The sequence below is a fragment of the Canis lupus genome, chromosome 25 (genome assembly GCF_048164855.1).
Source record: "Canis lupus baileyi chromosome 25, mCanLup2.hap1, whole genome shotgun sequence".
Lineage (NCBI taxonomy): Eukaryota > Metazoa > Chordata > Mammalia > Carnivora > Canidae > Canis > Canis lupus.
This window is the reverse complement of record NC_132862.1, coordinates 38,515,753-38,541,618: the sequence shown is the minus strand read 5'-3', so window position 1 is coordinate 38,541,618 and position 25,866 is coordinate 38,515,753. Positions and strand designations below refer to the sequence as shown.

The 25,866-nt window shown below is 55.5% G+C and overlaps 4 protein-coding genes and 1 long non-coding RNA gene across 15 annotated transcripts in view; 2 read left to right on the top strand and 3 right to left on the bottom strand.

Annotated features, from left to right (window-relative positions):
* Positions 1–662: 662 nt before the first annotated feature.
* CDCA3 (cell division cycle associated 3) lies at positions 663–3,563 on the bottom strand. Of its 3 annotated transcripts, none has more exons than XM_072799235.1 (6): positions 2,709–2,847; positions 2,317–2,611; positions 1,938–2,067; positions 1,364–1,657; positions 1,136–1,239; positions 663–1,008 (listed from the first exon to the last, which is right to left on the bottom strand). In XM_072799235.1, exons 2-6 carry the CDS (start codon positions 2,434–2,436, stop codon positions 850–852), a joined length of 807 nt encoding a protein of 268 aa, XP_072655336.1. In that variant the 5' UTR covers positions 2,437–2,611; positions 2,709–2,847; the 3' UTR covers positions 663–849. The 3 variants fall into 3 exon arrangements, with proteins under 3 accessions (XP_072655336.1, XP_072655337.1, XP_072655335.1); XM_072799236.1 differs by having other exon boundaries at positions 2,317–2,492; positions 2,709–2,841; XM_072799234.1 differs by lacking the exon at positions 2,317–2,611 and having other exon boundaries at positions 2,709–3,563.
* USP5 (ubiquitin specific peptidase 5) lies at positions 2,995–16,777 on the top strand. Of its 5 annotated transcripts, XM_072799210.1 has the most exons (21): positions 3,573–3,764; positions 3,914–4,034; positions 6,547–6,672; positions 6,949–7,015; positions 7,192–7,325; positions 7,485–7,630; positions 7,856–8,040; positions 8,480–8,574; positions 9,565–9,758; positions 10,508–10,579; positions 10,866–10,953; positions 11,077–11,202; positions 11,660–11,813; positions 12,128–12,302; positions 12,931–13,019; positions 13,622–13,813; positions 14,326–14,469; positions 14,546–14,691; positions 14,918–15,071; positions 15,387–15,471; positions 16,105–16,777. In XM_072799210.1, the coding sequence occupies exons 3-21, from the start codon at positions 6,574–6,576 to the stop codon at positions 16,196–16,198; spliced, it is 2,439 nt and encodes an 812-aa protein (XP_072655311.1). In that variant the 5' UTR covers positions 3,573–3,764; positions 3,914–4,034; positions 6,547–6,573; the 3' UTR covers positions 16,199–16,777. The 5 variants fall into 5 exon arrangements, with proteins under 5 accessions (XP_072655313.1, XP_072655309.1, XP_072655311.1 ...); XM_072799212.1 differs by lacking the exons at positions 3,573–3,764; positions 3,914–4,034 and adding an exon at positions 2,995–3,123; XM_072799208.1 differs by lacking the exon at positions 3,914–4,034 and having other exon boundaries at positions 3,571–3,764.
* Positions 13,225–17,564, bottom strand: LOC140617576 (uncharacterized). The gene is made up of 2 exons (XR_012017767.1): positions 17,039–17,564; positions 13,225–15,757 (listed from the first exon to the last, which is right to left on the bottom strand). It is a non-coding gene; the product is annotated as an uncharacterized lncRNA (long non-coding RNA).
* A 169-nt stretch (positions 17,565–17,733) lies between these two features.
* TPI1 (triosephosphate isomerase 1) lies at positions 17,734–21,043 on the top strand. Its single transcript, XM_072799244.1, has 7 exons — positions 17,734–17,932; positions 19,064–19,187; positions 19,301–19,385; positions 19,460–19,592; positions 19,888–19,973; positions 20,266–20,353; positions 20,443–21,043. Exons 1-7 carry the CDS (start codon positions 17,818–17,820, stop codon positions 20,559–20,561), a joined length of 750 nt encoding a protein of 249 aa, XP_072655345.1. The 5' UTR covers positions 17,734–17,817; the 3' UTR covers positions 20,562–21,043.
* SPSB2 (splA/ryanodine receptor domain and SOCS box containing 2) overlaps positions 20,441–25,866 on the bottom strand; it is a 10,929-nt gene continuing 5,503 nt past the window's right edge. The window contains exons 1-3 of one of the 5 annotated variants that reach the window (XM_072799240.1): positions 24,138–24,218; positions 22,501–23,247; positions 20,441–21,526 (exon numbers count right to left, since the gene is read on the bottom strand). In XM_072799240.1, the coding sequence (XP_072655341.1) occupies positions 21,399–21,526; positions 22,501–23,164 (792 nt within the window). In that variant the 5' untranslated portion in view covers positions 23,165–23,247; positions 24,138–24,218 and the 3' untranslated portion in view covers positions 20,441–21,398. Of the gene's footprint in view, positions 21,527–22,500; positions 23,248–23,390; positions 23,414–23,501; positions 23,660–24,137; positions 24,219–25,866 lie in introns of those variants that run through there. The other 4 variants (XM_072799237.1, XM_072799239.1, XM_072799241.1 and 1 more) reach the window with 4 other exon arrangements.

The following is a 25,866-nucleotide window of genomic DNA, read 5'->3' as shown; positions in this document are numbered from 1 at the left end:
AATACCAGCGGAGACTTTATCCTAAGGGCAGCAAGGGAACTACTGAAGAGTTCTGAGCAGAGTAGTCACACGGTCAGTTGTGCTTCTCAGAACCTAGCTGCAGTGTAGGCTGATGAAATTGTGGAAAGGGAGGCTGGAGGGAAACAAGGTAGGAGGGCAAAAAATCAAGAGCAGTAGGACAGGGAGGCAAGGAAAGGGTTGGGAAAGAGATGAAAGACATAGAAACACCAGGATTTAGTGTCAAGTGCTAGGGTATGGGGTATTAGGAGGGAGGCATTCAAGATAATGGTCAAGGTTTACGTTTGAGCAACTGGGTGGATAAGGCCAGTATTCCCAGAGAATAGGGAATGAGGAATAACTTTGGGGGGTGGGGAGCACAAATTCAACCTTAGACAAACTGACTCTATTGTACCTATGGGGCAGTTGGATAAAGGTCAGGGCTAGTTGGAAAGACCTGGAAGTTACCAGAATATAAGTAGGGGATAGCTACAGCCCTAGAAGTGAACACCTAGGGATAGCAACAGGAAAAGGCCAAGGACGGAGCTCTGGGGCACACCAGGACTTAAGCGAAGTGTGTGAAAGCGGCTTGGACGTCAGGGAACCCAAGTTTCCCTGGCTGCTTTTCTATATACAGAAAGGTTTAGGTGTAACACTTAAAAACATCATTTAAAACTACTTTCTTTAATATACAAGAAACACGTGAGACACAAAGATAGCCCAAGAAAGTGCTCAGTCCCCAAGCTGTGAGTTCAGGGGGGGTCGTGCCTTTCCCATCTTCCAGGGAAAGACGGGGTTGAAGGGATGCTACGTCACTAGGCCCCTGGTGAGCCCAGCACTGGGGCCACGCACCTAGTTCTCCACCAAGTTTGGAAAGTGCTGATTCTCCTTGTCCTGGTCCTGGTCCTGCTCCCACATGCGGCCTCCAGTTTTCAGAAGTCGTCCAGATCCCAGAGAGGCCCCTTCCTTTAGTTCCCTAGGATTTTCACTCAGGGGAGAAGGCCACTTACCCTGCCAAAAGCAGTGTGTGAGTTGGAGCAGGGAGGGACGTTGTTCAGGAGATGGAAGATTGGGTAAAAGGCCTCCCTCCCTCTACCCTGGATTTCTTAGTAATAGTTTGTGCACTCTCTCCCTTTACCTGCCGTGGTGGTAGAGTTCCAGGGGAGTTGTCATCTTGTAGGATGGTGAGGGGAGATCTCCCTAGTGCCTTGCCATTTGTTTTCCGTCTATTGTGCTTAGAACCTAGGGTGGGTCAGGAGTTAAAGCCAAAAGCCAAAATTAGGGGCTTACAGTTTATTCCTCCTCTACTCGTGCATGGACATTATCCTGATTTCTCTTCCCTTTACCTTGCCCTTAGATCCTGTACCTGAAGATCGGGGAGTCTCAGGGTCTCTCAAGGGCTTGTCCGAGCCCTGGCTGGCCATGGGGGTTTCTGAGGGCTGTCCTGCTTCCTCCTTGGGAAAAACCTGCTTGGAGGGGAGCTCAGTCTGGCTCCAGGGTGGCATCTGGTCCTCAAGGGAAAACTGAGTGCCCAGAGGCAAGTCCAATTCAGAAGATGAAGTTGCCTCTAGGGGCAGAACAGGCTCTGGGGGAAGATTCGACTTGGGGGCTTCAGTCTCAAATACTTCACTCAGCTGTTTCACCAGTGGGCTTGGGGGCTCTAGAGGGGAGAAGTAAAGTGAAATAGTGACCCTATGATACAAATAACTCAAAAAGGAGGAAAAGATACAGGAACTATAGGATTCATGCTCTGGTGGGTGAGGGATTGGGACAAGAGAAATCAAGGTAAGAGGGAAAAATGTTGAGAGAAGAGCAAGATTGGTTCAAAGCAAGAGGAAGGAGGCTCCTTTAAGGAGGAGCTCTGAGAAGAGGGCTTCATTGGCCCAACCCAAGGATGCTAGGTGACAGCCCTACCACAATTCCTTGGACCCACCACTTACCTCCACTGCTGGTCTTCATAGGTGTCCGTGCAATACCAAGGGTAGGAGAGCGGGGATCTGAGTCTTGGGCCTGATTAGGATCCTCCTGCTGCTCGCCTGCTGGTAGGTTTACCTGTGGAGAGCTCTCCACCTGGCAGAACCAAAAGCTAAAACAAGTCTGGACCCTGATTCTTTCTCTTTCCCAGGACTCTAGGCCCAGGATGATATTCCAGAGAGGCACTGCCAAGGCCGTTAGGCATTCAGCCTACCCCATCCGGATTAAGAGAGTAGAAAATAAGGCCCCAGGTTAGGAGGAGGAGGGCGAAAGGGATTGCTCAGAATCAGGGTCAGCAGAGGCCCAAGAATCCCGACTCTGCCTTCCCGACCCGGCCCAGAGTACCTGGATGGGAGTGCGCAGGATGCCGGCGCTAGGTGAACGGGGGTCCGCCACTCGGGCCAGAAGCTTGTTGTGCGGCGGGGGCCGCGCCGGAGTGACTGGGGCGCTCTTGGCTGAACCCATCTCAACCAGGAGGAATAAGGTGGGGGAGGGCCCGGCCCGGGGCGAGGAGGGGATGCCTGTGACAAATGACTCAGATCTCAGCCATTTCCGCGACCACGTCCGACCTCTGACTCCAGACCACTCGGTCTTCCCGGTTCCCCGCCCAGGAGCCTCCGGGCCGCTGGGCCAGAGGCCTCTGTGGAGATAGATGATGGCTGGTGCAGATGCCAAGCCGGCTCTTTCCGGCCTGCCGGGCCCTCTTAAAGACTCCTCAATTTATTCAAATCACTCACCGGGCCCCGATTCCTCTTTTGCGAGCACAAGAACTGGAGCCTCAACTCCCGACGCCGAGTTTCAAACCTCCCGCCACGCCCCCTGCCTTGATTCCATTGGTGGAGCCGCCGCAGGCTCCTATAGGCCCGTGTGTGAGACCCGCCTCCAGCGCAGCGAGTCATTGGGCCCGGACGACGTCTATCAGGAGGCCGTGGCGGGCCAATGAGCGGCGGCTCGGCTTGCCGGGGCGGACGCCTCCCGGAGCAGGGGACTTTTGTTCCGCAGCGGGTCGCGAGTTGTCCGTCCTGAGACTTTGAGGAGTGCCAGTCTTCGCTTCAGTTTCAAAACCAAATGATTTTATTTAAAAAAAAATTCTGAATTTTTAAGCTCTTTTGTACAGGTTCAGCTGGAGAGGTAGTTGAGGGTTTTTCTGAGGTGAGAGAGGCGGTAACCCTTATTGGTTGACAGCATTATCAATCACTCTTCACCAGCCCTCTCAGACTCCGCCTCATTGGGCAGCCCCTTTTCAAATATCAAGAAATACAACTGCCCTTCTATTTTCCGATTGGGCAGGGCCCAGGAAAGTTTCTGGGATTGATTGGTTTAAACAGCCGTCTGTTTCTGCTCTTTGATAGAAGACACGCGAAGGGGGCCGTCGGGGTCCCAGAGTCCGAGCATCCAAAACTCCGGGACCCACCTCGCTGTTCTACATGCGCTCTGCCCTGGGAGAGTGGGATTGGTTCTTTCGACCATCGGTTGCGTTAGAAGCGCTTTTCATTGGCGTTAGTCAGGAGTAGGGCAGAGGGCGGAGCACTAGTAGGCAGGCGGCGTCCAACTGCCATTCTCGCGCGTCTTCCCTTTAGCGCATGCGCCTAACGAGTAGTGCTCATTGGACGGCAAGCCTAGGGGGTGGGGGACTGGGAACGGTGGGAGCCGCTGTGTGTGGAGGAGCTGCTGCCGGTGTCATGGCGGAGCTGAGTGAGGAGGCGCTGCTGTCAGTATTACCGACGATCCGGGTTCCTAAAGCGGGAGACCGGGTCCACAAAGACGAGTGCGCCTTCTCCTTCGACACACCGGTAAGCCCATTCCCCACGCCCGCAGCGAGCACGACTTCTTCCATCGCCCTGGTCATTCTGCCGGGGCCTGCAAGGCTTGAGCTACCGCCTCCCTGCGATGCACCATGGGACTTGTAGTCTCCCACGCTCCTCCCTGCCGTTGCTTTTAGTTAGCTGGAGCTGTCGTGGGACTACCACCCCCGGAAGCCACCGCGCCCGCCTCACCCGTTCCCGGTCTCGTGGAGCACTGTGGGGATCGTAGTCGCTCTCTCCCCTCATTGCCGTTCCAAGGTAGAGGTGCATCCCGATCGTCGGACTACATCCCCCAAGTGGACCCCTGCGAAAGCCTGGGAGTTGGCCTTGCCTGCCGCGCACGGCTCCCCGGGTTTTGTAGTCTGATGTGGGAGGGATGGGGCGACCCCGCACTGTTCGGGGCCTGGGTGAGGGCTGGAGGGTGGGGACTGCAGTTGCTACGCGCCTAGTAGTCTGGAAGTGACCGTGAAGAAGGCCGGGTCTGAGACGGGCCTAGTTAGAGAGACTCCACCCATGGTTAATGTGGACAGGGGGCGGGGAGGTGGGTCATTGCTGGTAGGGAGGAGAGGAAAGAAGGGAGGAGAGCTCTAGTCGTTTCTCCTTTGAGGTGAATTGGGGCCCCACCCCCGTCTCTTTTCCCCCCGCCCGTCACAGAGAGCAGAGGGGGCCCTTTTCAAAGTATTCCCAGAGAGAAGGTGTTTTTCTGGAGGATACTAAGACCCCATTCCCAACCTGTTCCCACTCCTGACTAGTTAGACAAAGCCTCCACCCACACCATGCTTCACGTTTTGCAGGCTCCACCCGGAACCTCCCTTCCTGCAGTTCTGCCGTCCCCTGTCACCACCAAGCAGAGACTAGCCTTTGGCCTGGCCAGAGCCTGAACTGAGAGGGCAGCAGCCTGGTTGGGACCCGCCCCCCTCACCACCCCTCCCGACCCACGGCGGCTGGGCCCTGCCCAGGGTGTTCAGCCAGACCAGCTCATGGCTGGGAAAACTGCAAGTCAGAGTGGAAAGGCTTCATTAATGCATCGCCAGTGCTGAGGATAGCAACATGATCTAAGGCCCAGTTCGGTATCATCACTGTGATTTGTGGTTTGCGTGGTTTGCTAGGCTTTGATCTGAGCCTCAGACAATGTGCTGCTTCTCTGGAGTCTCTGGAGCTCTGGCAGAGCTAAAAGAGGACGGCTCAGAGCAGTGCTCGAGGGTTCCCAAGCCTTGGGAAAACCAGCATTTTTTATTTCCAACAGAGGAGTTCGATTACCGCCGAGCTCTGACATGCCACCCAGTTCATCAAGTGCAAGGCTTGGTGAAGGACTGTCTTTCTCAGGAGGGAAAGGTTTTTCTTAATTACCAACAGATGGTAGAAGTCAGTGGCTCCCTCTTCACACTCCTGCCTGTCTCTCCTTAGTAACTGCTTCAAATATCCAAGTGGTGTTTTTGTAAGCTTATTATACTTTCCTTCTCTCATCCCAAGTCAGGAGATCTCCAGTGTGGCTTAGTTGCTTTCCTAACTGACTTCCGGCATGTTTGATGATCTTCAAATTGGGTTCATGGTAGAAGAGAGCTTATTAGATCTCCCTGATGAAAAATGCTCCACTTGCTCATGAACATTGTAATCCATACTGTTCTAGAGAGTGGTACAGAGCAGTGTATGGGACCAGGAACTGCCTTAGACGATGCCCTATTTTTCGTATCACAGCAGAGAATTTTTCAAGGCCAGTGAGGCGTTTATTCAAGGAAGAAGATGCTTGTCGTTGCTTGAATCCGAGGGAAGACTCTTGTTTTCTCCAGTTACCTCCTCCACCTTATCCATCACTGTTCACAAAGGCACTAGCAGATTTGCTGCATTTTAGAGCAGCTCATCCTCCCTCCTTAGCTGTGATTTAGGTTGGGCCCTTGTCTTTCCCTGTCTTCTTCCTGGGTTTTATGTGTTTTAACTGTCTCAGAAGGTGTTGCTAGATTCTTCTACAGAGGGAATGGCTCTGAGGTTGGCAGTTGATGGACTTCAGTGGGGATTTAGTTATTGGTCAAAAGGAAGGCAGCAGGGTGGTGGTTGGAGAATGCTGGTCTTCATGTGCCTTGTCGAACTGGGCCCAACTATAGCAGTGAGCCCCAGATAAGGCACTGTTACCCTGAAGCCAGGCTTTAGCAGGAAAGGAGAGTTCTCTCTCAGTGTGGACCAAGGTCTGACACCCTTGTAGGGTGTGGTAAAAAGAAAAGTCTGGGCTTGCTGGCAAGCTCAGGAGTTGGGTGTATTGTTCAGGTACTCGAATCTCTGCTCCTCCAGTTTGGAAAGTTTTCTGGTCCTGGAGATTAGGCAGGGTTTGTCATTGTGTCCCTGGTTTAGGTTCCGTGTCTGACATGCAGGTCTTTCCTCTCCCAGGAAAGGACCCCTTTTCCTTCTGAATGTAAGCACTAGCACTGGAGGTCCATGGTATTTGATTTCCATTTACCTCAAGGACGGAGGTAAAGGGAGTTCTCTACAATTGATTGGAAGGCTCCAAAGCCCAAAGAAGAGACCGGAAGGAAGAGGAATGTGATTGACAGGTGTTGCTCAGCTCCTGGGGTCCTTCTTGGTTGTTATCAAAGTCAGCGGAGAATGGGAAGAATCTTCACCCTGTACCAGGGCCTGAAAGGCTAAATGACTTGCTAGGAGCCACATGGTGCTCGAGAACCGAGCTTTGTTTTGGAAACAGGCAGTGTCTGGCCCTGGGTCTTGGTTTCCCCACCTAGCCAGGCTTCATCCTCTGTCCCCACCTCTTGCGCTGCAGGAGTCTGAGGGTGGCCTCTACATCTGCATGAATACATTCCTGGGCTTTGGGAAACAGTATGTGGAGAGACATTTCAACAAGACGGGCCAGCGAGTCTACCTGCACCTCCGGAGGACCCGGCGCCCGGTAGGGACAGGGTGGGGACAATGCCTGGGGACATTTGGGCACGTGCTACTGGGCCTCCATTTGGAATCTGTCTCATCCATTCTGACCTCCCGTTGGCCTCAGTTTCCCACCTATTTCTGTTTGTATCATTAGAACTCAGCACATGTGTGTTTTTGTTTTGTCTTGTTTTTAAGCTCCGTTCCCTTCCAAGATTAATCGACTCTGCCCTGTCCATCCTCCCCACTTGTCCCTTCCCTGGTACCCATTGCTGATCCTGTCCTTCCTGCCTCATTGTAGAAAGAGGAGGACACCACTACAGGCACTGGAGACCCCCCGCGTAAGAAGCCCACCCGGCTGGCTATTGGTGAGCACCATTAGAGTCCTCCTCCTCTTGAGCTGGTCTCTTTTGCTCTCAGAGGTGCTGGCAACCCCCAAAAGAATGGGCCTGATCAGTGGAGGGGACAAAATGAGATGCTGTATTAGAGGAGGGACATTTACTTGTGGTGATTGTCCTACCCTCTCTCTTCCCTGTTTCACCAGGTATGGAAGGCGGGTTTGACCTCAGTGAGGAGAAGTTTGAATATGATGAGGATGTGAAGATTGTCATTTTGCCGGATTACCTGGAGATTGCCCGGGATGGGTTGGGGGGCCTGCCTGACCTCGTCAGAGATCGGGTGCGAATACCTTCCCACCCTCCCAGGAGCTCTAGGGCAGGCAGGGGCCCAAGCAGTGATGTCTTGGGCAAGCCACTGAGAAAGCTGGAGATGGAGGGGCTGGAGGGGCGTGGGAGGGTGGCGGGCCAGGGACCGTCTCTGATCCTCTGCTTCCCCCAGGTGACCAGTGCGGTGGAGGCCCTACTGTCGGCTGACTCGGCCTCCCGCAAGCAGGAGGTACAGGCGTGGGATGGGGAAGTACGGCAGGTGTCTAAGCATGCCTTCAACCTCAAGCAGCTGGACAACCCTGCTCGAATCCCTCCCTGGTGAGGCCTGGCCCCTCCACCTTGGAGCACAATCCCCAGAGCAGGGGCAGAGAGGCCCCCCTCCTGGGGGATCTGGTGGGAGAGAGAGCCAGAGGGAGACTGGGGGAGATGAGCTCAGCAAAGGGACCTCCAGAGGAGAGAAGGAAGGAGCTCTTTGACTGGCAGGGGGCCAATCCCAGATACCCTTGACCCCTATTTCAGCTAACTTTCTTCTCCCTGGCTTAGTGGCTGGAAGTGTTCCAAGTGTGACATGAGAGAGAACTTGTGGCTCAACCTGACAGATGGCTCCATTCTTTGTGGCCGACGCTACTTCGATGGCAGTGGTGGCAACAACCATGCCGTAGAGCACTACAGGGAGACAGGCTACCCATTAGCTGTCAAGCTGGGCACCATCACACCCGACGGAGCTGGTACTCCCTCCCTCCTCTGGCTCCCTCTGCGCTGAAGTGTGCTTAACTGTTACTCATTGTATATGACACGAGTAACACATCAGTACGTTCTCTTGATTAACAATGAACATATTGCAGATAACACTAAATCTTCAGTTAGGCCCCCCAAATCCCAGTCCCTTTCTTAGAGATCACCAGCATTATGTGTTTAGTGAGTATCCTTCCAATCCCATCTGACCCTAGCACCTTATCCTACATGGTAGAGTCCCAGGAAACTCCAGCCCTCATGCTCAGTCATCCCTTCCCTGACAGCCAGTCTCAGAAAGGCTTGTGAGGATTACCTTTCTGGGATCCTCCTTCTGTCCCATCAATGCTCCCTTGGGGCAGGGAATGGAATTGGTCGGTGGCCAGGCCAGTCCAGAGCCACCTCTTCTGACCCTGCTTCTGCCTCCCGCCCTAGATGTGTATTCATATGATGAGGATGACATGGTCCTGGACCCCAACCTGGCTGAGCACCTGTCCCACTTTGGCATCGACATGCTAAAGATGCAGAAGGTGAGGTCCCCCTTCAGCTTCCGATTCTCATCCCTGCCTGCCAGGGCCCTTCCTGGCCGGAGGCTGAAGTAGCCCATCCACAACAGCTGCCACAGTTATCCTAGTCCCCAGGGCATCTGTGCTTCCTTTAAAAAACTTTCTAGAATAATTTATTCATCCATTGAATGCTACTGGAGTACCTACTATGTGCCAGTCACTGTATGAATAAGAGAAATTTACATTCTAGATGGAAAGGCAGACATTCATTGTCTGCTCAGGCAAATGAGTGAATAACCACAAACCGGTGGGCGCTGTGAAAGAGATGTAGAGGGGCACCTGGGCGGCTTAGTCAATTAAAGGTCTGACTCTTGATCTCAGCTCAGGTCTTGATCTTAGGGTTGTGTGTTCCATCCCCATGTTGGGCTCCATGCTAGGTGTGGAGCCTACTCAAAAAAAAAAAGTGGGACACCTAGGCGGCTCAGCGTATGAGCATCTGCCTTTGGCTCAGGGCATGATCCTGAGGTTCTGGGATCGAGTCCCACATTGGGCTCCCCACAGGGAGCGTGCTTTTCCCTCTGCCTATGTCTCTGCTCTCTCTGTGTGTCTCATGAGTAAATAAATAAAATCTTTAAAAAAAGAGAGGGGTAGAGAGACAGAGAAGTAGTGTACAGCAGGAGGACTGGCTCATCGCGGGGATCAAGGAAGTGAAGCTTGAGGGGTAAGATGGGGTGACTTCAGAAGGAAAAAATACATCGAGTGGAAGGACTCACCTTCATTTCTTTCTTTCACCCAAGTGGAGGTCTGATGACTAACAGGTCTCAGGGACAGTCACTCATGGCCTTCCAGAGCTGGGACCAGGCTTAGCCAGCCAGTGTGTCTCCCACGTTAGAATCCATAATTGAACAGATTTGTAGCTTCAGCTGGGTGCCGTCCTGGGCCCTCTGAGGGATCAGTGTGAAAAAATATGGGGCTGAGCTTCTCACCCTGTCTGAAATGCACCTTCCCTTGCAGACGGATAAGACGATGACGGAGTTGGAGATAGATATGAACCAGCGCATTGGCGAATGGGAGCTGATCCAGGAGTCGGGTGTGCCTCTGAAGCCCCTATTTGGGCCTGGCTACACGGGCATCCGGAACCTGGGTAACAGCTGCTACCTCAACTCTGTGGTCCAGGTGCTCTTCAGCATCCCTGACTTCCAGAGGAAGTGAGTGGCACCCCCTCCCCATGCCTGGCCCTTAGGCCTTGTACCCCTGACCTTGCAGCTCTCCTAGATGCCAGCCTTTAGGCACACTCCTCCTTTGGCTACCGTCAGTACCTCCGTGTTGTAGCTCGGTCTTCATTCTTGTCACCCTGTGGCTGGTATGCTTCCATCAGTTAGAGCACCATGGTCACCTAGCCATGCAAGCCCCACCAAGAGCAGAACCCCGAATCCCAGCGTGCTCCCTGGCCTCCTGATTGACTCGGGGGAGGAGGTACTCTTTGCTTTTGACCAATGACAGCAGATGGGGACCAAACAAGGATATGTAGCACTTGGGGGGTGGGGGGAGAGCCTGGGACACTAGGAGAGACAAAAAGACACATTCTGAACAGAAGTAAGTCTGCCTTCTAACTGAGAAGGACTTAATACATGTGTGGAAACCTCATAGCATGTTGGCCCATTCCATCCTGTGGAATGCGAACCATACTTCCCCTTCTCCCAGGCTGCCTTCTCCCCTCCCTGGGCTCACTCCTGGGGAGGAGGCCAGGAAATAATGCAGCAGAATACATTGCATGTTGGCATAGTTGACAAGGGGAGGAAAGGCAGGCTGCTTAGAAGATGAGACTCTGTGCTTCAACCACGTAACTCCCCACTGAGGGGGGAGCCTGTTTCCTGAGCAAGTGGATTATACTCCCTTCCCTCTCCCTTGGAATCCAGGCCAGAGCACCTCTGATTATGCTTCTCTTGGCTCTTAGGTATGTGGATAAACTGGAGAAGATCTTCCAGAATGCCCCAACGGACCCTACCCAGGACTTCAGCACCCAGGTGTATGTAGCCAGGTCCTGTGTTCAAAGGCTCTTGAGAGCCTTGTGGCCCATGTGTCTTCTTTCCTCTCCCATGACCACCTGTGGTGGACGGCATTTTTTTATGTCTGCCTCTGGCCCTGCTGTCTGTCTTGAGTTGGGTTCCAGGGGGGAATCTAAGGTTTTTCACATCTCAGAGGGTTGCCTAAAGGCTGTAAGCAGGGGCTGAGTTGGAGGTGGAAGGCACAGAGATATGTCAGGCGATCATTAGTTGGTTGAAGCTAAATGGTTCTCTTCGATGTTAATGCAGGGCCAAACTGGGCCATGGCCTTCTCTCGGGAGAGTATTCCAAGCCGGCGCCAGAATCAGGCGATGGGGAGCAGGTGCCAGAACAAAAGGTGAGTCTGGGACTCTCCTTTCAGTCTGGAATTATGGGGAAACTGAGGTCTGGGAGATGTCTAAACATGGCCCCTTGGTGGCCCCTTGAGCCCCGGCTGAATCACTGTGCTTGCTCTGCCTAGGAAGTTCAAGATGGCATTGCCCCTCGGATGTTCAAGGCCCTCATTGGCAAGGGTCACCCTGAGTTCTCCACCAACCGGCAGCAGGATGCCCAAGAGTTCTTTCTTCACCTTATCAACATGGTGGAGGTAAGAGCCGGGAAGACAGTAAGGGAGGGCACTCCACACTCCCTCCATCTGCCCGAAGTTCTCTCTCCCTTCTCTCTCCTGACCATTCTTTCCAGTTGGCCCCAACCAGCCCCACCCCTGGAGCCAAGGGGTCTGCACGCCCTGGGCCTTCCCTGTGAGAACAGTAAAGCTAAGCAATGATCCTTACACTTAATGGGCTTGCAGCTGAATGAAGGATGCACCCAAAGAAAATGATATGAGGATGCGTATCACCTATAGAGAAAAATACAGTCATGTTCCATTATAGTGTCCTAGTATATCACGGTGCCAGAACTGGGGAGGGGGCGTTAATTAGGGAAAGATCTAGTGGTAGACCCCCTCCCACTCTTCTCTCTCTCTGACCCCCTCAGCGACTCTTTCAGGCCCCCATCCCCTTCCCTGGCTGTGCAGACCTCCCCACCCTGCTTCTTTCCCATAGAGGAATTGCCGGAGCTCTGAAAATCCTAATGAGGTGTTCCGCTTCTTGGTGGAGGAAAAGATCAAGTGCCTGGCCACAGAGAAGGTGAAGTACACCCAGCGAGTGGACTACATCATGCAGTTGCCTGTGCCCATGGATGCGGCCCTCAACAAAGGCAAGTTGCTCTCAGCGAGGCCTGGGTGCCATGGGCCTCCAAGCTCTAGGAAGAGTGCCTGGGTGCCCTGTAGGAGCAGAACCCACTGTGTACCCTGCTCCCCCAGCCAGAGGCCTGAAGCTGGGCCATCTCGGGGAGGCAGGATGACCTTTACGCTGAGGACGAGAGACGAGGTCACATATGGGTGTGTGTCGCGCAGGTTTGAGGGAGGGTGGAGGAGTTAAAGCAGTCAGGGACATAGAGCCTGACTGGTGAGGCTGAGGAGGGAAAGAGACGTAGCCCTTGAAGGATTCACCCACCACTTCTGTCACCAGAGGAGCTTCTGGAGTATGAGGAAAAGAAGCGGCAAGCTGAGGAGGAGAAGTTGCCACTGCCAGAACTGGTCCGGGCTCAGGTGCCCTTCAGCTCCTGCCTGGAGGCCTATGGGGCCCCGGAGCAGGTGGACGACTTCTGGAGCACAGCCCTGCAGGCCAAATCAGTAGCTGTCAAGTAAGTCCTGGTGGTCTGCACCAAAGGTTTCAGGCCTATGTCAGGACAGTCCCACAGATACTCTACCTCTTTCTTGTTCTCTCATCCCTTTGTGGTTGGATTCCCAGGGCTGCGTCAGCTGGGGTTGAAATCTGGCCCCCAGGGAAGCAAGAGGCCCCCTGCCCCGAGCAGGAGTAGATGTGGATGGTTGCCACATCACCTTGTCCTGCCCCACCCCCCGACTCCCTCTTTTATTGCGGTACGGGGTCACGGTAGTCAGCTTCCATCCACTCATCCCCTCAACGTTGGCAGAGCAAAGGCACAGAGTATCAGTTTTGAACAGAATATGGATTTCTAGCAAATGACCTTAGGTTTCGGCCTAATTCTGTTGTTGGCATAAGTTTAAGATCTGAAAGAATGCTTCAGTCTCAAGGGATTTCAGCCATCACCGCCCCCCCCTTGAACAGGCCTCTGGCTTCTGCTGCTCCTTGTCTGCAGATGCTCTGATGCCTGTCCAGGGCAACATAAGAATATGGACTATTTTCTGGGCTATCAGGACTTCCACCAGCAAGAGGCTGAACCCCAGAGTGGCGGTTCCAGGAGAGAACTTTGGGATTCTCTGGGTACCAGGACATTCTCTCTTCCCTAGGACGACACGATTTGCCTCTTTCCCTGACTACCTGGTCATCCAGATCAAGAAGTTCACCTTCGGCTTAGACTGGGTGCCCAAGAAACTGGGTATGGTGGCTGGGACAAGTGAGGGAGGTTATGTAGAAAATGCTAGAAAAAGAAGGGGCCTCACTGTGTGTAAACTAGCATTTCTTCCACCTTTCCCCGGAAGGAGGAAAACATTACCCTAAATGTTTCCAAATGAGTCAAGTTTGAAAAGCACTGGCTAAAAATATTGAAACACTTGATTTTACAGTGATGATTTACAACCAAAAACGATTTTCAGGGTTTTATTTTTATACTTGTTAAGAGGTTCTCATTTAGATAACCTTGAAACCGTTCTCATGAGGCTTACAGCCCCTGGCGACTTTTGAGAACTACTGATTGTACTTCACGTCATAGATAAGTCGAGACCCACAGAGGTACGAGATCATTCTGTGGGACAAGTCGGAGGCCCCCGTCCTTGTCCATAGAGCATGTGAGGTTGATTTAGGACTAGAGTCTCCTGATTCCCAGGCCCACTGCTGTATTACATGAGGACCCCTGCGATTGGTACTGGCTCAAAGCAGCGCCAAAGTGTGGGGCAGGGCTTTGAGAAACCCCAAGTACTTTCTTGGGGAGGGGCCCAGGGAGCTGCTGAGGTGACCCTTTTCCTGCCATTCTGATTACAGATGTGTCCATTGAGATGCCAGAGGAGCTAGACATCTCCCAGTTGAGGGGTACAGGGCTGCAGCCTGGGGAGGAGGAGCTGCCTGACATTGCCCCACCCCTGGTCACTCCGGATGAGCCCAAAGGTAGCCTTGGTTTCTATGGCAACGAAGACGAAGACTCCTTCTGCTCCCCTCACTTCTCCTCTCCGACATGTTAGTGACTCTTCTTCCTGCCTGTCTCTCTCCTTTGCTGATGGGGGTCTTCTCCGCTTGCCTCCCCTTGGCCTTGTCCTTCATGTTTCTCCTGTCTTCCCTTTGAAATTTCCCCTGCCCTCTTTTGATGGACATGAGGACCGGCTAGAGCACTCCCAGCCACATTCTCTGTGTGGTTGGCAGGTGCGCTGGCCAGTTGCCTCTTTACCCTTGTCACCTCACTGCTTGGGGATAGGGAGAGGCAGCATACTCCAGAAATGGGGCCCATTCTGGGAGAATGAGCATGGAAGGGGTCCCTGGGGAGATCTTCAGCGTCAGTTCTGTGTCTTTAGTACTGCTGGCCCCACATTGTGTTGTGCTGTCATTTTAGTTCTGAAGTAAGGGGCCAGGCTGTGGGAGAAAAATGCATGGCATGGGTGGTTGGGAGAGGGCTGGGTAGAGCGGGGAGGCAGGAGGAGCTGATGGTGGCCTCAGGAGTTAGGTCACCGTGCCCTCACTTCTCCCCCCCGCAGCACCCATGTTGGATGAATCAGTCATCATCCAGCTGGTGGAGATGGGCTTCCCGATGGATGCCTGCCGTAAAGCTGTCTACTACACGGGCAACAGTGGGGCTGAGGCTGCCATGAACTGGGTCATGTCACACATGGACGATCCAGGTAGGCAGGGGTGGGTAGCAGGGTGGCACAGGGCCACCGTCCTCCCACACACGCGTCAACCCCTTCACCTCTGCAGATTTTGCAAACCCCCTCATCCTGCCTGGCTCCAGTGGGCCCGGCTCCACCAGTGCGGCAGCTGACCCCCCACCAGAAGACTGCGTGAGCACCATCGTTTCCATGGGCTTCTCCCGGGACCAGGCCCTGAAAGCACTTCGGGCCACGGTATGGGCTGCCCCCAGCTGAGGACCCGGGGCCTGTGGGGAAAAGAAGGGAGTGGGGATGAGGTTCTGTCCTTTGTGAGCAAGACGAAGGACAGCCGGTATGAGGTGGCCGTGGCCAAGGCCAAGGCTCCATGTTTCTGTGGCTGTCCTGAAGTAGCTGAGGCCTTCGCTAGTGGTTTTCTTGCCTGGAACGTGTTGGAAAGAGTAACACTTCCCTCCTCTCCAAGAACAATAGTTTAGAAAGGGCCGTGGATTGGATCTTCAGTCACATCGATGACCTGGATGCAGAAGCCGCCATGGACATCTCGGAGGGCCGCTCGGCTGCCGACTCCATCTCCGAGTCTGTGCCGGTGGGACCTAAAGTCCGGGATGGCCCTGGAAGTGAGTGTCCCTGGGAAACAGGACAGGCCAGTGCAATCTAGCCAGTCTGCTACCAGCTCATCATTGCAGGGCCACTCTGCTTCCCTCAGGTGGCAGCAGGGTCAGAAGCTTCTTTCCACTGACATGGCTTCTGAAGGTGGGGTCCTAGGAGGTGAAGGTGGGGTCCTAGGAGGCGAAGGTGGGGTCCTAGGAGGCCAAGACAGACTTATGACCGAGTCCCTGCCCCCCCGTCCCTGAGATTGGCGTCCTGAGTTTGGGCTGTTAGATGCATCTTTTGGACTGGTGCTCAGGGGTCCTTCTCATTGTCTCCTCTAGAGTATCAGCTCTTTGCCTTCATCAGTCACATGGGCACCTCTACCATGTGTGGTCACTATGTCTGCCACATCAAGAAGGAAGGCAGGTGAGGGGCTGGCAGGGTACGTTCTGAACTGGGGAGTGTGGTGGGAATGAATGAACAGGTGGGGGCATCCTGGAAGTCCTTAGAGTATTTGTGGGAGAAGGGAAAGGCCTGCTGGTTAGGGGTGGGGGGATGGCACAGATACACCAGAAATTGATAGAATGCCTGATAGCAGGGCTCAGCAGACTACAGCTCAAGGCTACATCTGGCCGCCTGCTTTTATAAATAAAAGTTTTAATGAGCATAACCACACTTACTCACATATGTATCATCCGTAGCTGCTTTCCTACTGCAACAGGAAAGTTGAGTAATTGTGTCAGGGACCGGATGGCCGATGCAACCTAAACTACTTACTGTCTGGCCCTTTTCCAGAAAATGTTTGCGGACCTGGGCCTGACAGGAATGGGTGGGGGTGGCCGCAGAGATACTGAAGGATTTAGGGACTTGGGTGGAGAATGAGATTGGGATGTTCCCCTCAGGCAGGTAGCAGCTCGACTGCAGGTGTTGGGGCCCAGGCTGAGGGTGTTGGGAATGTTTGCCCCAGAATCACCAGGATCAACTCTGGGGCTGTATCAGAGACTTAAGTTGATGCAAAGTGGATGCCCAGTCTGTTCATCCTTCTCCCCACTCCCCCAGATGGGTGATCTACAATGACCAGAAAGTGTGTGCCTCTGAGAAGCCACCCAAGGACCTGGGCTACATCTACTTCTACCAGAGAGTGGCCAGCTAAAGGCCTGCCCTGAGCCCTTACCACGGAGGACAGGGGACAGACCATCTGGCATGAGGGACAGGGGCTGATGGGTGGACGATGGACTTCAGCCCCCCCCCACCTGCTCTGTACCCTGTTTCTTTTTGTCCTCAGCAGCAGGGAAGAAGCTAGAGGCCATAGGAGAATGGCCAAGCAAAGCGGGGGACACTTGAGAGACTTTGGGGATAGAGCAGGAGGGGGATGGGAGGGGCCGGCCACCTGTCTGTGAGGAGACTTCCTTGTCCCCCCCACCCCACTCCTTGAACCCACAGTGCTCTGCTTCTCTGTGTAACCCTGCCGGCCCCTGGTTTGGAGGGGGGCTCGTTTGTGTGTGTGCGTGCGCGTGGGTGCAGCTTCATGCAGCCTCTTCCACAGGAGGGGGCATCTGTGCCTCCCCTCCCTCTTAGTGTTTGCTCCCTGTGTGGCCAGGCAGGGAGGGCTGCGAAGGAAATGGGAGTCCCCCTTGCCCTCCGGCCTGTCTTTCCCCCACCCAGTCTCTTCCCTGCCCCTTCTCTGGAAAAATGCCAAAATACACGATGTGAATAAAAGTATAATGGCTAAGTCGTGTCCTTTTTGATACCTTGGGGGAGACTGACCTTGCCTGGGGCTGGAAAGATAGCCCGTTGGGCCCCTTGCCTCTTTGCCCCCCTCCTTTGGCTGTTCTCTACTTTTCAGTAGTTCTAGAGCTCTTGGGAAGCGGAGTGTGAGATGAGGAGGGGTGAACATGGGGGCAGTAGAGGAACGCTGAGGGGTAGGGGCTGTCCAATCAGAGCCAGTGGAGGGGGGTGACACCGAGCAAACGTGGGGGGTGAAGAGCTCTACCTGCCTTCCAGCGGCCACACTGGACAGGTCCCAAGTGGCTATTTCCCAGATGTCTCGGGTCCCCTAGGCCCTGCAGTCTCCAGTGGGGCGGGCCAGCTGGAGCAGAGGGGGGACCCCCGGAGTTGGGGACGGAGGGGGTCTGAACTGCCTCTCTCTCCGCTGCAGTTTCGAGGCAGTGTGGACCGTCCCTCCCGCTCTGAACCCTGCCACTGGCCCAGTAACTGGGACGACACTCCGCACCCCGCCCCACAGGTCAGAGGTGCCTGCTCAGCGATCAGGGATGCAGCTATTCCGGCGGGGGAAGGGAGGTCCTTTCCTCGGAGTTGGAGACCTGCCCCGCGGAGCGCCCTCAGCCCGCGCCAGCAGCGTAACCTCCGGCCAAGGCGCCCCTGGGGAAACCCTCCGGCCCTCGGGGGTGCTGGAATCGTGAGGTGGGGCGCCCCCGAGTGCCGGGTCCCGCCTCCTCCCCCAAGCCAGGCGGTGGCTCCGCGGCGCCCGAGCCCCCGGCCGCCCTGGAACGCCGCCACAATGGGGGGCGTCGCTTCCGAACCCCGCGGCGGCGGCGGCGGCGGCGGCGGCGGCGGCGGCGGCGGCGGCGGCGGCGGCGGCGGCGGCGGCGGCGGCGGCGGCGGCGGGCGGGCCTCCCGGCGGGCGGGGGCGGCCGAGCCGTGGCCGGGGGCGGGGAGGAGGCGGAGTTCCGGCTCGCGGCGCTCTACATAAGCGGGCAGTGGCAGCGGCTGCGCGGTGCTCCTGACCTTCAGTGTGTCGCTCCCAGCGCCATGGCGCCCTCCAGGAAGTTCTTCGTCGGGGGGAACTGGAAGATGAACGGGCGCAAGAAGAACCTGGGGGAGCTCATCACCACCCTGAACGCGGCCAAGGTGCCGGCCGACACCGGTGAGCCTCGCCGGCCGCGGGGGGAGGCCGGGCGGGGCGGCGGCCGCTGTCCGCGTGCCCTGGGTGCGGGGCCGCGCCCGAGGGCCGTCGGGGTCGGGACTTCGGCGCCGCACCGAGCCGTGCCGTCCGACCGCGGGGCGGGAGAGCATTTCTCGGGTCGCCGTGGGGGAGACGGCCCGGGGTGCGGACTCGGGACGGGGGTCGGAGCCGAGCCCCTGCGGGCGACGGCGGGCTGCTGGCGGCCGCCCGGGGTGCGGGGGAGGAGGCCGAGCCTCGGTGCGGGGACCCAGCTGCCTGCCCCCTGGGCCGTGCGCCCCGTGCGCCGCCGCACGTAGCCCGCGCCTCCTCCCCGCGCCGCCTCCCCGCGCCGCCTCCTCGCGCCTCCTCCCGCGCCGCCTCCTCGCGGGGCGGGCCGAATCCCCGGCGGCCGGGCGGCGGTGGCCTGCGCTCCCCGCGCCATCCTTTCCCCTCGCCGGCGCGATGACGCCCGCCTTGCGACCAAGGGGCTCAGCAGGTGCCAGACGAGAGGCGCTTTGGGGGAATGAGGAGCGATCCCACAGCGTTGTGCAGGCTGGAAACGGGAAAGCGCAAGGCCTCCACGAGCCAGTCAACTTCGTGCCACCCGCGGGCCCAGAGTGCTGTCCTCAGCCCTCACCCTCCCACTCATCTAACTCACAGAAACCCGGGCTTGATCAAAAGAGGCCCTGGTTTATGCTCCCCAGACCCCAGTACAAACCCCAGGAGTGTCTGCTCCTTCTGCTTTTGCTAAAAATCCTTGCCTGGGGGTGGTAGGGATGGACAATTTTAGAAGGGAGGCATGGTTGGCTTCAAGAGAATGCTGAGTCTAGGAGGTGCCCAGGCCCAGAATAGCCCTGAGAAATCAGAACCACAGCTGTTAAAGAGCAGAGGGCAGGGCCAGGGCCATGGCCTCCCAGGGACACCTGGAAGGCTCAAGGAGTTGGGTACAGGCCCAGCCTGAGCTGCTAAGTGGACAGAGATGATCTTGCTGGAGTGAGAAGGGATAGGGAGAACTAAGAAATCAGGTGAAGGCAAGAGGACTCCAGAACACTGGATGGAGTCTGAAGAAGGGCTTCCTTGTGACCTCATCCTCTTGTGCCATCATTTCTCCAGAAGTGGTTTGTGCACCTCCCACTGCCTACATCGACTTCGCTCGGCAGAAGCTAGATGCCAAGATTGCTGTGGCTGCACAGAACTGCTACAAAGTGACTAACGGGGCCTTTACTGGGGAGATCAGGTGAGATGCAGGCAGGAGAGGGGCGGGTGGGGACCGTGCCCTCACTTTCCTTGTTGAGGGAGAGGCTACAGGGTGGGCTTTCTCCTGAAGCATGGTTTTATCTCTTCCAATAGCCCTGGCATGATCAAAGACTGCGGAGCCACATGGGTAGTCCTGGGGCACTCGGAAAGAAGGCATGTCTTTGGGGAGTCGGATGAGGTGAGTAACCAGAATGGGAGGTAAGAGACCCCTTATTCCAAGAGGGGTGTCTCACCAGATCTGCTACTCAACAGCTGATTGGACAGAAAGTGGCCCACGCCCTGGCAGAGGGACTCGGAGTAATTGCCTGCATTGGGGAGAAGCTAGATGAGAGGGAAGCTGGCATCACTGAGAAGGTTGTTTTCGAGCAAACCAAGGTCATCGCAGGTAACTCTGGAGAAGGGGACCTTTGAGCCTGGCTAGGGCTAGAGGCACAGAGGGTAGGGTGAGATGCTCTGCGGCCTGACTTGATTCCATGCTGACACTGGAAAGGAAGGGGGAGGGTGAGAACCTTTGCATCCTCCATATCGGGTCTGTTCCTGCCCAGATGGTTTAGATGCCACTTGGAGTTCCTCCAACAGCCACCAGGGGGCATTAGGCCACCATCTTTCTTCATTCCCTGGGCTACAGGCTGGCCAGCTCCTTCCCATTAACCCTTCCATCTGTGATCTCTGTCTCACAGATAACGTGAAGGACTGGAGCAAGGTTGTCCTGGCCTATGAGCCTGTATGGGCCATTGGGACTGGCAAGACTGCAACACCCCAACAGGTAACTGAGACCAAGAGCTCTGCTCCATCTTGCCTGCCTCGGTAGGACTAGAGTGCAACAGAGATCATCTGAACCAACTGCTCATTTTAAAGACAGGAGTCCCCAGGCCCTGAGGAGAGTGACTTGTCCAAGGACATCCATTCCAGGGTCTGGATGGGATTGGAGCTGTGGTATTCTGGCTCAGATCTGTGGGTCCTTGCCCCACACTACCTTTCTTCATTGGGGCCCAGGGTCTTTTAGCCTTTGAGTGAAAAGCAGAAAAGGGCTTACTTGGTCTGGCTTCTTGTTCTAGGCCCAGGAAGTACATGAAAAGCTCCGGGGATGGCTCAAGTCCAACGTCTCTGATGCAGTGGCTCAGAGCACCCGTATCATTTACGGAGGTAAACAGGTTTGGCTCCCGCCTGAGATGGGGGTGAACTCAGCCTCCTGTCCTTTCCCTGACCATTCCCTCTGTCTTCTCCCTTCCCAGGTTCTGTGACTGGAGCAACCTGCAAAGAGCTGGCAAGCCAGCCTGATGTGGATGGCTTCCTCGTGGGTGGGGCTTCCCTCAAGCCTGAGTTTGTGGATATCATCAACGCCAAACAATAAGCCCATCCATCTCCCCTATTCCTGCTAAGCCAGGGACTAGGTAGCTCAGAAGCTCAGTAACTGTGCTCCTACCCCCACCCCCACCCTGCACATGCTTCTGATGGTGTCACCTGCCCCCTTTGTGGCCAAACTATACCTCTTCCTTACCGTTTACACCTTACCCTGTAATGGTTGGGACCAGGCCAATCCCTTCTCCACTTACTGTAATGGTTGGAACTAAACATGTCACCAAGGTGACTTCTCCTTGGCTGAGAGGTGGAAGGGGTGGGATTTGCCTATGGGCCCCCTCAGTCCCCAGTGAGGGCAGGAGAAAGAAGCCGTCCTCCTCTCCCATCTCGCTCCATGAGGCCAAGGGCTGAGAGAAAAGCCCTGTCCTCCCCTCAGAGGCCAGGGGTGCTGCTCTCTCCCATGGTGCCAACGCCTGTGTGTGTTGTGTATGTGAGCAATCCCACATGTGGGGGGAAATAAACACCTGGCACTGAGCCCTGGGGTTTGTCCTTCTTCACAACACTTGCCCATATCATCTTTTTCTTTCTTGAGACAGCCACAGAACGCTCGTACAAAATACCACAAACCGGTTTCTGCAATAGCATGTCTCTTACTGTTTTTACTGGAAAAAATGTCTTGCGTACCAGGTGGCCATAGCCTCAAATAATAGCTCCCTCCCTGCCACCCCTGTGGGTGGCTCGGGGCTGCTGGATCCCCAGAGCTTGGGTTGGGGTAGAGGCCCAGCCTCACCGGCTTTAAGTAGTAGCTGGTCTAGGCCAGCAGTGCCGCCTCCCCACCCCCCAGGGGATGGGTAGTAAGGCCCCAGCGCAATCTGTGGTATCATAGGAGTCACTGGTAGAGCAGGTAGCGCTTCATGGCAGGGGGCAAGGGGAGAGCAGATACCTGGCCAAGCCGGGTATCCCCCAGGGCGTGGCGCACACACAGGCGGCTCAGGTGCAGAAGGGAGTGTGGCTCCGCTGGGAGAGAGAAGGAGGGGAAGGTAAGTAGGGGTATAGCCACCAGCCACACTTCCTCAAACTACACTGTCCTGCCCAGGTTCCCTGCTGCTTTCCTGCCCTGCATCTTGGTTGATAGGGAGATCTAAGGCACCCCGAAGTTCTGCACCTGCTCTTGGGAGGCATCACAGATTTCACACATCCCTGGTCAGCTGCGGGTGAAGCTCTCACTAAGGCCCTCTAATCAATAGATCAAGGACGCTCAGACAGTGGTGTAGCTGGTCCAGGCTTTGACTGCATAGAGCCTTGGGGCTGGGGCTGATGAAGTCAAAGGAAGGATGGCCCTCCCCCCACTCAAGAATAGCTGACCACGGGTAAGGGGTGGAGAGGTACCCACCCTGTGCTGAAGACTGCTGCAGAGCGCGTGAGGTTCCATCAGCCCCAAGCCCTGGCCCCCTCCTTCCTAAAGCAGGTCCCACCCCTATAGCCCCACCCAAAGGCCCTGAGCCATTCACTGCTTTCCTTCCAAGTGCCCAGGGCCTCAAAGTCCCCTTACTGGGGTCTGAGGAAGGAAGGGCGCACAGACCGGTCAGAACCCAGGGAATCTGGTCCACACCCTGAGTGCTTGGCACTGCCAGTCCTCTTCGCACACCTAGCCCAGTCCCCATTTAATGCCTTACATCTCTTGCACCAGGAGCTGATAACACCTGCTATAAAGTCCTAATCCCCGGAGTGCCTCTCTGTTCTGTGGGCTCACCACTAACTAGTGAGTGGCCTTCCCAAGCCTAGCTTTCATATCTACTGTTGCCGGGACGATAAAGATAAGTAACAGCTGTGTGGACCTTTTGTCATTCCCCTGCCCTGCACTGACTAGAAGTCAGAGGCAGGTCAGACGAAGGCCCATTTCCCTCTGCTCTTATAAGGCGTCGAGCTTCCATCCCAAACCACGGCCATCAGTAACAGAACACTCTCCCCACACCTGCCCCAGGCCTCACCTCTCCTTCCGCCCAGGTAGCGGATGCGGACCTGGCACTGGCCCCAGACAGCGCTTACTGCCGGATAGAGGGTCCTGCCCTTCAGTCCGCGGAAGGCTGGCCCCAGGTAGGTTCCCCCAATAGCGTAGCCCAGAGTTCCCTCCTCCATGTCCAGAACCACCAGCAGCCTCTCCGGCACTTCCAGCTGCTCACCGTGAGGTCTGGCTGGATACTGAGGGGCCCCAGGCCCCTTGCTCTGATGGTACAGCTTCCCTCGCCCAATGTCCCAGCCCCACGACTCGCTGTTGCTGCCCAGCAGCGCCGCATAGTGGTCAGCCTGCAGCGGGGCGAGGGCCGTGGCCACGCCCACCACGGCGTGGGTACCCCTCTGCTCCCGGGGCCAGCAGATCTCCCAGGCGTGCAGGCCCCTCGAGTAGCCCTTCTTACCCCGGGCCCCATCAGTGCTCTGGGCCACCGGCCGCCGCTCAAAGCATAACCCCCCTTCCTTGACCTCGATGTTCTCTGAGCAGTCCTTGGGGTTCCAGCCGTGGCGCTGTTGGGCTCCCAGATCAGGAGGGGGAGCAGACAACAGCTCCTCCAAGCCCTCAGGACAAGAGAGGTCAGGGTACAGGGTCTGTGGGGTGGGGGTGCTGCTGCTGCCCCCTGCCAGGGCCGTCTGGCCCATGGAGGTGAGGAGTTGAAGGAATCCCCGAGTCTTGTTGGGGCCCCTATCTTCTGAAAGTTGAGCAGCTCCCGCTCGGGATTAACCTGAGAGGAATTGGGAAAGAAGAGGGTTTAAAGTGCGGCATCCTGGCGGGAGCTCCTTGCCCTGGCACCCCAGCTTTCGCCGCGTGGTTGCCCACCATCCCTCCCCGCCCTCCTGGCTCCCCCAAAGGTCCTAGGCCCATCACCTTGCCCTCGCTCATCTGTCCCGCTCTCTCGAGACTCGCGAGTTCGCCCCTCTGGATCCCTCCACGGGCCGTCCCTTTTGCCCACCCCGTGCCCCGTCACCGCCCTCGAACCTCGCTCAGCTTCCCAGGCCCAGAGGTCACCAGCCCTCAGGGGGAACTCGGCCGAAGGTAAGGCGAGCCGCGAGCCGCGCGAGGCGCAGACCTGGGCGCAGACCTAGGCGCAGACTGCCGGCGGCTTCCGCCTCCATCCAGCACCTCCCCCGGCCTCGCCCCGCCCCGGCCCGGCCCGGCCCCGCCCCCGGCGGCCCACGCGGGCGGTTAACCCTCTGGTCGCCGCCCCAGGTCGCGCCCCTCCCCGTGGCCACGCCCCCGCGGGGGCTCCTCGTGGGCGGTTAACACCCGGGACCCTCGCTCCAGTGGAGGGCACGCCCCCCTTGAGCCCATTTCCTGATGGGTAACCTCGGTCCCCGCCGCCCCCCCCCGCCCCCGGGGGGTTAACCCTTCTTGGCGGCCGCGGTGTCTGCACCAGGCGGTCGGGGCTCAGAATGAGCTCTTTGATTTATCAGTGCTTTGGGATCCCAGGAAGTGTGTTCTCCGACGTCAAGACCTTTGAGCTGCTTGGGCAACCAATTCCTCAGGGAGGGGCTTTCATTGCACAGAAATCTATTTCTATGTCCCTTTGATTCTGGGTCACTGTTTCTGGACCGGTCTCTTTCTGCCCCACTTGTGAGTCGGTCTGTTCTATACCCGAGGTTCTGAACTCTGTTTTCAGAAGTAGGTGTCCTAGGTCTCCGTGCTGTTCTAGTCTTCATCTTGGACGTCCCTGCCTTCCTGAGCTGTCGGTCTCATATGGTGCAGTATACTGATTAAGACTTTGGTTGTGAGTGAAGCTATGTCACTAACTAGCTCTATGACCTTGGGGGAGAGGTCACCAAACTTCTCTAAACCTGTTTTCTCTCCCTCTGTCATTAAAGTTTTTATTTGAGAGAGAGAGAGAGAGAGCTCTCACTCATGAGACGGGGGAAAGGGACAGAGGGAGAGGATCTCAAGCCGACTCCTCACTGAGCACAGAGCTGGACAGGGGCTCCATCCCAGGATCCCGAGATCATGACCTGAGCTGAAATCAAAGAGTCAGATACTCAACCCACTGAGCCACCCAGGTGCCCCAAAGTTGTTTCCTCTTATGTAAAATGGGAATAATGATGGTACTTAACCTCACAGGATTGTTGTGGAGTTGAAATAATTGAGGTAAAGCACTTAGCACAAAGTATGATACCTAGGATGCAATCACTAAGCAAAACTATTGTTAAAATTTACTAAGTGTCCACTCTTGTAGAAAGGCAATGTAATATAGTGATGAAGGATGGCAAATGTAGAGCCAGGCTAACTTGGTGTGCATTCCTGAAGGCCAATATGCACTTGCCCTTGAGCAAATTACTTAACTTCCTCAGTGCCTGTTTCTTCCTCTGTAAAATGGAGATCCTGTTGGTATCTGCTGCCTAGGACATTCAGTGAGGTTACATGTGAACTCAAAGCAGTTCTGGTTCAAATTTAACCATTTGTGTTAAGCCACTGAAGGTATAACAGTGAATCCCCAAGGAGGTTAACAGGACATTTATAAAAAATTTTTTTATCATGTAATAGATGAAATTGTGGAGATATAAAAGTATTATGGGAGTCAAAGGAATGGGACTTCTAACCAAGAATCAAGTGCAGTTAAGCAAGTGTCCTGGAGGAGGTAACACTGGGCTCAATCTCAAAGAATGACGAGGAATTGACCTGGAGAGGTAGCTCTGTAGGATGGGTGTTCTACAGGGCTGCTGCATAGAGAAGACATTTGAGACAGAGGGGTCGGCCAAAAGCCAGAAGCAGGAGCGCCTGGGTGGCTCAGTTGGTTACACATCTGACTTTGGTTCTGGTCATGATCCTCCTAGAATAGAGCCCCTTGTTGGCCTCTGTCTTGCTTGTGCATGCTCTCTCTCTCTCAAATGAATCTTAAAAAAAAAAAAAAAAGAAGCAATAGATGGATTTGAGGATGTTTGAAGACTTCAGATTTCCTGGAGCTAGAAGGAAGCATGAGAGACAAGCGTAGAGAAGTCAGTGCTAGATGACAGTGGCCTTGTTGGCCAAGTTAAGGAATGCAAATGTCCTCCGCAGGACAGGCCAGTCATGGGGAGATACATAGGAAGGGAGCAAGAGAGAAGCATAGTCAGATACTCATTTTAGAAAAACCACCCTGGGGGTGCCCGGTTGGTCAGTTGATAGAGCATGCAACACTTGATCTCAGGGTCATGGGTTTGAGCTCCATGTTGGGTGTAAAGATTACTTTTAAAAAATTTAGAAAAGCCATCCTGGCACAAAAATATAGAGGAAGTTTCAAGGGAAAGAGAACTAGAAGAGACCGGTTATAGCAGCCTGGGTGACAAGTGTCAAGAACCTGAAATAAGGCAGTAGAAATAAGGAAGAAAAGAATTCA

What these genes read in the sequence shown, in the direction of transcription:
- CDCA3 (XM_072799234.1), bottom strand. Translation starts at nt 2,870, where the DNA reads ATGACTCGCTGCGCTGGAGGCGGGTCTCACACACGGGCCTATAGGAGC. An exon ending in TGAGACTCCCCGATCTTCAG is followed by an intron (nt 1,240 to 1,363) that starts GTACAGGATCTA and finishes GACCCACCCTAG; the next exon opens with GTTCTAAGCACAATAGACGG. An exon ending in GAACTCTACCACCACGGCAG is followed by an intron (nt 1,009 to 1,135) that starts GTAAAGGGAGAG and finishes TGCTTTTGGCAG; the next exon opens with GGTAAGTGGCCTTCTCCCCT.
- USP5 (XM_072799208.1), top strand. Translation starts at nt 3,654, where the DNA reads ATGGCGGAGCTGAGTGAGGAGGCGCTGCTGTCAGTATTACCGACGATC. An exon ending in CATCACACCCGACGGAGCTG is followed by an intron (nt 8,041 to 8,479) that starts GTACTCCCTCCC and finishes CTCCCGCCCTAG; the next exon opens with ATGTGTATTCATATGATGAG. An exon ending in CAGGACTTCAGCACCCAGGT is followed by an intron (nt 10,580 to 10,865) that starts GTATGTAGCCAG and finishes ATGTTAATGCAG; the next exon opens with GGCCAAACTGGGCCATGGCC.
- TPI1 (XM_072799244.1), top strand. Translation starts at nt 17,818, where the DNA reads ATGGCGCCCTCCAGGAAGTTCTTCGTCGGGGGGAACTGGAAGATGAAC. An exon ending in TCTTTGGGGAGTCGGATGAG is followed by an intron (nt 19,386 to 19,459) that starts GTGAGTAACCAG and finishes GCTACTCAACAG; the next exon opens with CTGATTGGACAGAAAGTGGC. An exon ending in GCAAACCAAGGTCATCGCAG is followed by an intron (nt 19,593 to 19,887) that starts GTAACTCTGGAG and finishes TCTGTCTCACAG; the next exon opens with ATAACGTGAAGGACTGGAGC.